The 11,778-nt window shown below is 23.1% G+C and overlaps 2 protein-coding genes across 4 annotated transcripts in view; one reads left to right on the top strand and one right to left on the bottom strand.

Moving 5' to 3' along the window:
- LOC117170709 overlaps positions 1–522 on the top strand; it is a 24,711-nt gene extending 24,189 nt beyond the window's left edge. For both annotated transcript variants that reach the window (XM_033357712.1, XM_033357711.1), the window contains one exon: positions 17–522. In XM_033357712.1, the coding sequence (XP_033213603.1) occupies positions 17–276 (260 nt within the window). In that variant the 3' untranslated portion in view covers positions 277–522. The remainder of the gene's footprint in view (positions 1–16) is intronic.
- LOC117170708 (protein HGV2) overlaps positions 1–10,084 on the bottom strand; it is a 53,035-nt gene extending 42,951 nt beyond the window's left edge. Inside the window, exons 1-2 of one of the 2 annotated variants that reach the window (XM_033357708.1) lie at positions 10,000–10,084; positions 6,171–6,264 (exon numbers count right to left, since the gene is read on the bottom strand). The gene's annotated coding sequence lies outside the window, so the exon portion shown is untranslated. Of the gene's footprint in view, positions 1–6,170; positions 6,502–9,999 lie in introns of those variants that run through there. The other variant, XM_033357707.1, reaches the window with a different exon arrangement.
- Positions 10,085–11,778: the final 1,694 nt, after the last annotated feature.

The following is an 11,778-nucleotide window of genomic DNA, read 5'->3' as shown; positions in this document are numbered from 1 at the left end:
TCCTTTTTTTTTGCAGCAACATTTGCCCTCTTCACATTGACAATAATTCACTGCAAAAGGGCTCAGGATCGAAACGCCCGAGTTTTCGAAGGCCCTGAGGATGGTGTTGTAGGTGGACCCGTGCCTCGAAGTATTCTCAAGGCAAGAAATTTTACAACTTCCTGGAGTATGGATTTCGGATGGGGAGGAGTGACTCTTTGTGCTCTTGCATCTGTAGCCTGGATTTTGCTCAGCAAAATAATGAGATTTAATCCAATTTCTACTATGATTGCGTAGCAGAGTGAAGCCTTCGAGGTCTAAGAGTTTAAAACCGGAAGTTCGATGGAACCAAAGAGAGCAAGGGACGGGAAAAATATTTTTAAAATAAGTCAATTATTGTCGAGAATAAAGCAATTAAATTGTATTAATTGAAAATATTTAACTTATTAGTACCAAAGTGGCGATTCGGTGGATTATTTCAAATTCCCGGGATTTTTTTTTTTTCGGTCAAGTTTTTCGAATTTTCTTGGTCAACTAAAAGTAACATTCATATTTTTCGCAAGACGAATTTTCAATTAAAAAATATAATTTTTCAAGAAAAAATTGAAGAATTAAATTTTCAGTCGAAAAATGCATTGCCAACAAAACAAATACGAATGAATTTTCAACTAAAATTATGGAATATTCAATTGAAATGGTATTTTTATTTTTAAGTTTAAGAAAAAAATTAATTTCAACCAAAAAAGAAACAAATCTTCAATGAAATATCTCATTTTTCAACGAAAGAAATGAATTTTAAATTAATATGATGGAATTTAAATAAAAACATTAATTTTCAACAAGAAGACTAATTGTTTATAAAAAGATACAATTTTTTAATAAAATACACACATTTTTAATGAAATAGTTGAATTTTAAACTTAAAAAAATAATAATTTTCCACCGAAAATGTTATAATGACATTTTTAGTTAAAAAAATAATTTTAAATCAAGCATGATAGTTTTTAACTAAAACAATTAATCTTCAACCGAAATGGTCGAATATTCAATAAAAACAAATTCATTTGTACTAAAAAAGATCAATTTTCGACTAAAACATAATTAAATTTTCAGTGAAAAATAATGATTTCTTAACTAAACAGACAAATTTTCAATTAAAACTATGAAATTTTTAATTGGAATAAGTTAAATGTCCAGTTTAAAAAATTACCTTAAAAAAACTAACTTTCAAATAAGTGTCATTATTATTTTTTTTTTAATTTTAACAAATTAAAAAAATTCTAAACCATAAAGATCAATTTTTAACTGAAATGATGAATATTCTACCAGAATAATTTAATTTTTGACCAAAAAGATTGATTTTTACCATGAAAATTAATTTATAGCAAACAAATACGAATTTTCAATTAAAAAAGCTAATTTTTCAAACAAAAATTGAATAATTAAATTTTTAGTCAAAAAATTAATGCTTAAAGATAGAGATACATTTTTAACTAAAAACGTGTAAATAAAAAAAAAGTTTTTTATTAAGCAGCTCATTTTTTAACCAATATATTCTATTTCCAATATAAAACATGAATTTTTAAACAAAATGATAAATATTTATCTGGAATTTTTAAACGAAAAGAAGAATTTTTAAACAAGGAGATCAATTGTTTGAAATTTAATTTTCCAGCACGAAAACATCGATTTTTTTAAACTAGATATTTGAATTTTCAATGAAGAAAGAGAGACTTTTATCCAAATTTTCGAATTTTGAACTTGAAATGACCAATTTTCAACAAAAAATGGAATAGTTAAATATTCAGTTTGAGAAATTAATTTTCAACGAGACTTATCGATTGTCAACTAAAATTATGTATCTATGTTTAAACATTAATTTTTTAACTAAAAATTTAATTATTCAATTTTTGTTTGAAAAATTATCTTTTTTAATTGAAAATTCGTATTTTCTTGGTATAAATTAATCTTCATGGTGAAAATCAATCTTCTTGATTAAAAATTCAATCATTCTAGTAGAATATTTATCATTTCACTTGAAAATCGATCGTAATGGTTACATTTTTTTTAATTAAAAATTTTTTAAACAATTTTATTTGAAAGTTAGTCTTTTTAAGGTAGTTTTTTTGAATTTTAAACAAAAAAGATTAATTTTCAACCATGAAGATTAATTTTATACGAAAAAGGCAAATTTTTCACTAAATAAATAAATTTTCGAACAACTGGTTCAATTTCTAAATAAAAAATAACAATTTTCAACCCAATAATTGAATTTTCATCTAAAAAAAGGTACACTTTAAACCATAAATAGAATGGTTTTTTTTTCTTTTAAAAATCTAATTCCTAAGAGAAAGAAAAACGTATTTTCAGCAAAATAGTTCAATTTTCTATTGGAATAGTTAAAATAATTATTTTCAACAAAGTCGTTACATTTTCAATCAGACAAGAATTTTCAATTAAAAAGCTGATTCTTCAACTAAAAAAATTAATTTCTAGCATAAGACTTTAATTTTCAACCAAATAATTTTATTTCCAACGTAAAAGATAAATTTTCAACCAAAATGATAAATATTTAACTGCAATACTTGAAGAGAAAAATATAATTTGTTACCAAAAAAATAAGTTAATTTTCAATTTAAAAAAAAAAAAAGACAATTTTTCATCCAAATCGCTGGATTTTTATAAATTTTTATTTAATTAGAGCACACTAATTAAATCTGAAAAATCTTCGATTTTAGATAAAGAAATTACTTTTCTAAATTGAACAAAATTATTTAAAAAATGAAAACTTGAATTTTACTGCAATCCGAGTTAATTCTCGGTTTTTAAATTAAATCCCCGGTCAAGTCGCCACCTTGTCAATTCTTATCTGAAGATCTAATAACTTTTCTAATTATATATTTTTTATGGCAATTATTGAATTATTGAAGAAGATAAATAAAAAAAGTTGGTACAGGGAAGGAAATTGAATATCGACCGACCAGAAAAATTACTTCGAAGGCCAAATTAATTGAGAAAATATGAGATTTCTTTAATTAGCGAAGAGCTTAGGTAATGTAGAGCAATTTTAATCAACTATGCTTCAAAACTGCTCTTGCACTGTACAATTTTTCTACGATTTACTACAAAATTCATGTACTAATTTTGCATTTTTGTAAAAGTAAATGCTTCGTGATAATAATAATAATTTGCTTGCAAGCAAATAGAAAATGTATTTATTTACAGTGAATAAGAGATAATGAAAAATAAATTTAATTCAAAACAAATTATTATTTTATACAATTTACTCCTTTACCGATACAAAATTTTAATTAGGAGAATTAGTTATCGATTTTAAGTTTTCAATGCGAGAAAATTAATTTTAATAATTATTAACAAAAAAATTTATAACCAAAATATTATTTTTCAGTTAAACAAGAAAAAATATATGAACTAAATTTTTGAATTGCCAACGGAAAAAATAATAATCAATGTAAAATTTAATAATTGATAATATAATCAATAGATTGAAGAAAATAAAATAATAAACTATTTTCGTCGTAAATTTTCCAAAAAAGAATTAAATTTTCAACAAATACCAATTTTTCCGTACAAAAAAATCCTTCAAATTGTGGAATTTTAAAGACAGAGAAGATTTATGTACACAATAGTTAAATTTTCAACAAAAAACGAAATTTAAACAAAGAAAGGTTTAACAATTCAAACAAATCATTGAATTTTTTTGTCAAAAAGACGAATTTTCAAGCCAAAAATACAAATTTCCTGCAAAACAGTGGAGTTTAAAAAAAAAAGTCAATTTTCTCCCAAATATTTCAGATTTTTTACCAAATTGTTGAATTTACAATACAAAAAACGAATTTTCTGAAAAACAGTACAATTTTCCAACAGAAAAAAAATTAATTTTCAACAAAATAGTAGAATTTTCAGCCAGAAAATATGAATTTTCAACTAAATAATCAATTTTTTAACCAAAAAGATGAAGTTTTAACAAAGAAAATTAATTTTCTACGGAAAAGACGAATTTAACAAAAAAAAGAGAGTTGAATTTTCAACTTAAAAAGAAATAGTTTAATTTGCAGTTAAAAAAATTATTTGTAAACAAAAGAAAAAAACGAAATGCCAACCAAATGGACGAATTTTCAACTAAAATTATAAATCTTAAACCGAAAAATACTGTTATTTAAAATGAAAAATCGAAGAAAATTTAAATCCTAAACCGATGGATAAAAGTGAAAATATTAATTCTCGACAAAAAATATATGTTTAATTATTTAAATTTTCCGCCTGAATAATTCAATTTACAACACAAAAAGGAGAATATTATCAACTGAAACGGATTATTTTTAAGAAAATTATTCAATTTTCTACCAAAATATTTTTTCAACATAAAAAAGCGAATTTTCAATTAAAAAAGCTCATTTTTCAACAAAAAAGGAACAAATTGAATTTTTTAATTAACAAATTAATTTTCGATCAAAGAAAAAACCTAATTTTTAACCAAAGAGTTAAGTTTTAAAGTAAAGGGAGATTAATTTTCAACAAAAAAGTCAAATTTTTGACCAAAATTGTTGAATTTTTTGTTAAAAAAAAAATTTTAACTAAAGAAAAATATAATTTTTAACAGTATGTAGTGAAATTTTAAACCAGATATGAATTTTCAACTAAAATTACGAATCTTACAGCAACAAAAAATAATAATTTTTAAATTAAAAATACATTTTCAACGAAAAAAAAAATAGAATTTTGATCCATATAGTTAAATTTTCAACTAAAAAAAGACAAATTCTCGATCAAAAATGACACAAGTTTAATTTTCAACATAAAAAATTAATTTTCCACCAAAGATAAAAATGAGTTTTCAATGAAATAGGTAAATTTTTTACCAAACAGATGAATTTTCAACTATAATGATGAATCTTCAAAAAAAAAATATGAAATTTTGACCAAATATGAAATACATACTTTAATTTTCAGTTTAAAATATTAATTTACAACTTGTTGAATTTTCAAACAAAATAATTTAATTATTAACCAAGAAGCTTAATTCTCTACAAAAAAATAAATTTTCCAACTAAAAAACAAATATAGTTTCATTTTCAGTTAAATAAAATTTTAACTTAAGAAAAATATGATTTTTACAACATGTAATGAAATTTTAAATCAGATGAATTTTCTAGTAAAACAGTTGAATTTTAAAACCAAAAAAAGGAATTTTCAATTGAAAAACAATACAATTTTTCAACCAAAAATGAAATAGATTAATTTTCAATTAAAAAACACGAGTTTTCAATAAAATTGATGAACTTTAAACCAAAGAGATGAATTTTCAACTAAAATTACGAATCTTTCAAAATAAAAATAATAATTTTTGACCAAAAATGAAAGTTTAATTTTCAGTTAAAAAAATAAAAGTTCAATAAAGAAAAATAGAATTCTCGATAATTTTAAATCAAAGAAATAAGTTTTTCTACCAAAATAGTTGAAATTTCAGTTAAAAAATAAATTTTCAACGATAAAAATTATAGAAATTGAATAAATGACATAATAACACGGAAGTCCGGTTACCTCCATTTTTTATCGACAAAAATACGAATTTATTAACATTTCTGAGAACTTCAAAACGAAAAAAAATACATGAAAAATAAGTCGTATACGACAATCAAATCCAAAAAACGTCAAATAGAGCATATGTCTGCACTTCGCACAGAAATAGTTTTACGAAATCGCGTCACGTTAGCGTAGGTTTTAGCAACTACGTTTTTTTTTCTCGCGCCAAGATTCCTAACCTAAAAATGGAACTCGAAATGTTGTGCGAAACCGGAAAATACGTCACTTTAATCGGCTAAAGATTATCAGCAGTGTAGAAAAGCCAGAAAAATGTAGATTAGTCACGCAGTATAGCAAATTTTCGAACCCTAAGTTCTAAAACACCGAATTTGCAAATTTCGATACCGCATTGGAAGTACCGCATGGCTACCTTGTTTTTCGAACACTTCACACTTGACGAATTGATCCATCGGAAACGTAAACAATACAAAATAAGATGCTCATTATAGATGTAATAACCTCTAAAATGAAAATTTTCTCACGAAAAAAGCTAAGAAGGCACTAAAAACGATAATTTTCGCATAAAAGATAAGAAATCGAATCGACTAATTTAATGTTTATAGTAGGAGAATAAAAGGACTTACCTTTGAATTCTCTTCTGAATCAACAAGTCCTCAATTGAATTCCTCAGAATTGAAAACTTGGGAGTAAACTCGGGTGCAAGTTTGCCGAAGAGTCCTTTTTGAGAAAGAATCCAAGAATAAAAATGTCGAGACGCCTCGAAAGTATTGAAAGTGATAAGAGATAATATCCAAATCACGCAATTGAAAGCACACCGAACAGGAGAATGAAGTCTTTGTATTTATAATTATGAGGAACTAGTTGCTTTTGATTGCTTTCGCTTGAACCGGTAGTTTCGAATGTGAAATTGACAAACTCTGGAGCAAAGAGCGTATGAATAAAATGGCCGGCAATGCAAATCTCGGCCAGTTCAGGGCCGTCAAGATAACACCCGGCACCCTAATTAAATCGTATTTGTAATAATTTTTATTAATAAAAGAAAATTGGGGAAAATTATTTACACGTTTAATCAATTATTATTTTTATTCAAATTTTGAATTATTTTTTTATTCAATATTTAGTCAATTATTATTATTAAGTTATTAATAAATAATTCTTTCTTTTTTAATGAAATTCTAGATTTCCTTTTTTACAAAATGTAAAAAAAAGTTTCTAAACCATAAATCTTCAATTTTTTGGTTAAAAAGTTCGAGAAGATTCTGAATGTGATTTTTTGATATTTTTAAATTACGTAACGTTGAAACCGCGCGAAAAGTCATGTTAGGTCAGGTTTCTGCCGCGCAGTGTTTACATTCCTTCCCTTTCTCGGAAATTGAAATGGATATATTTCGTCACATTTCAGTTCCGAACCTTTTTCACTAATTAATTAATATTTAGGTCCTGATTTTTTGTGCCCGGAAACGAAAATTCGGGATTTTTATTAAATAAAAAATATTATTTTGTTCAGATTGTACTCAATTGTTTGAATAAAAATCTTGACCTTGAAAGTCATTCGCAGGATTTATAAAAATACAAGTGCTTGATTGAAAACTAATTTTTTTTATCTAGGATTTTCAACTATTTTGTTGAAAATTTGTTTTTGGTTTGTGATTAAAATCTTTTTTAGTGGAAAAATCTCCTATTACAATTTTCGCTTAAAATTCAACTATTTAAAAATTAGAAATAATTTAAAAAAATGTTTGTAGTTTAAAATTAAACAATTTTGGTATAAAATTAATTTTTAATTGGTTAAAAATTAATGTTCAATTAAAAATTTAACTTTCGTTTTTAGTTAAAAAGTTATCATTTTTATTTGAAAAGTCATGTATTTTATTGTAAATAATTTTATATGGTTAACAAATTCAACTATTTTGTTCAAAATTACTGTTTTTATGAAAAATGGTAACTATTCCAGTTTTGGATAAAAAGGTATATTTTTTAGTTGAAAATTCATACATTATTTTTAAAATTAATTTCTTTGGTTAAAAATTTACGTCTTATGTAGCAAATTCGTTTTCAATTGGTTAAAAATTTTTTTTTGTACCGAAATATAACGATGTATTCCATTTCTGGTTGAAAATTTATCTTTTTGAGTTGAAAATTCGATTTTAATTGGTTGAAAATAATTTTTCAACCAAAAATTTGAATATTCCCTTTTTTGTTGACAATGTATCTGTTGTAGTTGAAAATCCATGTCTTTTGTTCAAAATTAATTTTTTGTTTGTTACAAATTTCACAACATATTTGATTAAAAATTAGATTTCAATTGGTAGAAAAATAATCTTCTCGTAGTTGAAATTTCGTTCTTAATTGGCTGAAAATTAATTAATTAATTGTTAAAAAGTAATTTTTAATTGGTTGGTAATTAACTTTTTAACCATAAAATTACTACATATTCCATTTTTGGTTGAAAATGTATCTTTTTTAGTATTTGAAATTGAATGTATTTTGGTTCAAAATTAATAAATTTGTTTTAAAATTAACTACTTTGTTAAAAACTCGTTTTTTATTGAAAATTAATTTTTTTTTAAACAAAAATTAACCTGTTCCATTTATGATGGAAACTTTATCTTTTTTAGTAAAAACTTTATGTATTTCTTTAAAAATGATTTACTTTAGTTACAAATTTATTTATTTTGTAACAAATTTGTTTTTAATTTTTAAAAGTTAATTTTACAACCAAAAATTTAACTATTCCATTTTTGGTTAAAAATTTATCTTTTTTAGTTGAAAATTCATGTATTTTCTTTAAAATTATTTAATTTTTTTAAAACAAATTAAAATATTTTGTTTGGGATTCATTTTTAATTAGTTGAAAATTAATTGCCTAAGATTTTAACTGGTTGAATCTTTATCTTTTTTAGGTAAAACTTCATATATTTTGTTGAAAATTATTTACTTTAGTTAAAAATTTATTTATTTTGTAGAAAACTCGTTTTCAATGGTTTGAAATTTAATTTTTGAACCAAAAATCAAACTATTCTATTTTTTGTTGAAAAAAAATTCTTTAAGTTGAAAATTTGTGTATTTTAGTCAAAATTTAAGTTAGTGGCTGCAAATTTTATTATTTTGTTAAAAATTCGTTTATAATTGGTGGGAAATTAATTTTTTAACTGACAGTTCAAATATTCCATTTTTTGTTCAAAATGTACTTTTTCAGTTGAAAATTCATGTATTTGGATCAATATTTTTTAGTAGGAAACTAATTTTTTTTAAATGATACTTTATTTATTTTTATTTTTGACAGAAATTTATTATTTTAAATTTTCAATAATAATGCATGGTTGAAAATTTAATTTTCATGTTGAAAAGTCGTTTCTTTTTGATTGCAAATTTTTTAAACTAAAAATTCAACTATTCTAGTTGAAGATTGATCATTTTACTTAAAAAATAGATGATTGAAATCTCTATTCTTTGGTAGGAAATCAACGGTTTGAATACAATTTTTTTTCTTTATTGGATGAAAAATCTTTCTTGTTTGAAAATTAAATATTTTATTTAAAAATTCCTCATTTTGGTTTTAAGCCTGGCTTTGAATTTGATTGAGACTGAGAAATTTTATTATTATTCTGTGCTAAATTCAACAATGTTGTTAACAACAAAATTAAATTTTTTTGGTTGAAAATTCAACTTTTTTGTAGATGATTCGTCTTTTGGGTATGAAAATTATTATTTTTTTGACTAAGAATGTAAATTTTCCATTTTTGGTTCTTTATTTGGTAAAAAAATTATTATTATTATATATTATTATTATATTTTTTTAAATAACTCAGAAACAAATAAAGATATCGAAAAAAAACCAACACCAAAATATTTGGAATAAAAAAATCTACAAAACTGCTCCAATTTTAATTTTAAGGGTTGCAACCCCTATTTCTGAAAATTAAAAATCCTGTATTTTTAAACCTATTTTCGGTTAAAAAAATATTAGCACGTGTTATATTTGGTACAAAAAAATACTCTATGTAGTAGTATTTTAAGAAATAAGAAAAACGCACTTTTTAGCTAATATTAAGTTTCAGGGGGCAAAATCTACCCCTAAAATTTACTCCAGAAAATAATTTTTTCAGTAGTTCTCAAACGAAGAGAGATATCGAAATAAAACCAACCCCAAATTATTTGAAATAAAAAAGTCTATAAAACTTCCTTATTTTTGTTTTAAGGGTTGCAACCCCTATTTTAAAAAATTTAGATCTCAATTTTTTAAACTATTTTCTGTTTAAAAAAATATAACTGCATTTATATTTGTTTGAAAAATACTCTGAATAAATTTTCAAAAATAAATCAGCCGTATTTCGCGATTAAAAAAATATATATACTTACAGTTAGGGGTAACTTTCCTTTATTATATTTTATTATTAACTTATATTATATTTTATCATATTTCATTATTAATGTAATACTAATACTTACATTTATGTTACGCGTTTATTTCTATTAAATAATTTTTGAAAATTATAATACACTCTCATATAAATGATGTAAACTCGATCACAAAAGTCACCAAACTACGCATCAAATCAACAAACCATTCACCAAAATACACAATCAGTAGATAAAAGTTCTATAAATAATCCAACTGTCTCATAATACAAAGATACCTCATTATGGTAAATATTCGGCGTTTATAATTAGTTTAAACTAATAATAAATCATTTATTATTAACGTGTGTGTTAATAAAATAAAAAACCGTAAAATACGGCTAATTTATTTTCGAAAATTTATTCAGAGTATTTTTCAAACAAATATAAATATAGATATAAATTTTTAAACAGAAAATTGCTTCAAAGAATGAGATTTAAACATTTTTAAAATAGGGGTCGCAACCCTTAAAAATAAAAATAAGTCAGTTTTGTAGACTTATTTATTTTAAATATTTTGGCATTACTTTTATTTCGACTTCTTTCTTCGTTTCAGAGTTACTGAAAAAATTATTTTTAAGAGTAAATTTTAGAAGTATATTTTGCCCCCTACAAGTTAATATCAGCTGGAAAAAATAAGTTTTTTTTTATTTCTTAAAATAATACAACATTGAGTATTTTTTGAACAAATATAACATGTGTTAATATATTTTTTTTAACCGAAAATAATTAAAAAATAGGGGTTGCAACCCTTGAATTTGAAAATGGGCAGTTTTGTAGACTTTTTTATTCTAAACATTTTGGCTTTGGATTTATTTCGATATCTTTATACGCTTGTGAGTTATTAAAAAAAAAAATCATTACTGGGGGTAAATTTTGGGGGTATATTTAACCCCCCTAAAAGTGTATATGGGCCGATAAAAATCGTATCATAAAAACCGGCTCCGCATTCTTTAGGACCCTTTCTGTTTTGAAAATTCGCCTTTTCCGGTAGAAAATTAACCTTCTTGATTGAAAATACATTTTTTAGGTTAAAGATTCCTCGTTTTTGTTGAATAGTAATTTCTTTGGTTAAAAATTTAAATAGTTTATTGGGAATACGTTTCTAATTTCCTGAAAATTAATTTTCTAACTAAAAATGCAACTATTTCATATTTAGTTGAAAATATATATTTTAGAATTTAAAATTCGCTTTTAATTGGTTGAAAATTAATTTGTGAATAAAATCCTTCACTATTTATTCTATTTTTGGTTGAAAATCGATATTTTTTATTTGAGAATTCATGTATTTTGTAGAAAATTAATTTCTTTAAAAATTTAAATATTGTATTCAGAATTGTGTTTTTAATTTGGTGAAAATTAATTTTCTAACTAAAAATGGAACTATTCTATATTTGGTTAAAAAAAAATTTTTTTTTCAGTTTAAAATTCGTTTAAGTTGATTGGAAATTAATTTTTTAACCAAAAATTTGAATATTTCATTTTCTGTTGAAAATGTATCTTTTTTGGATAAACTTCATGCTGTTGTTTGAGAATCAATATTTTGAATACTATTTTTTTTCTTAATAAACTTAGAGAATGAACATACTTTTTTATTGTTTTATGCAAAAAATTCAATCTTCTTGGTAATTACTCTATCTGGCGATTTCTTTGGTAAATAATTTAAATATTTACTTGAAAATTATGTTTTTATGGTTAAGAATGGACTTTTTAACTGTAAATATAACTAATCTATTTTAAGATGAAAATTCATCCTTTTCTGTAGAAAATTATTCTTTGATTACAAATGTAACTAATTTGTTGTAAAATCACTTTTTAAATAAAAAGTAA

This window comes from Belonocnema kinseyi, chromosome 4 (assembly GCF_010883055.1).
Source record: "Belonocnema kinseyi isolate 2016_QV_RU_SX_M_011 chromosome 4, B_treatae_v1, whole genome shotgun sequence".
Classification (NCBI taxonomy): Eukaryota; Metazoa; Arthropoda; class Insecta; order Hymenoptera; family Cynipidae; genus Belonocnema; species Belonocnema kinseyi.
This window is presented reverse-complemented; position numbering and strand designations above follow the sequence as displayed.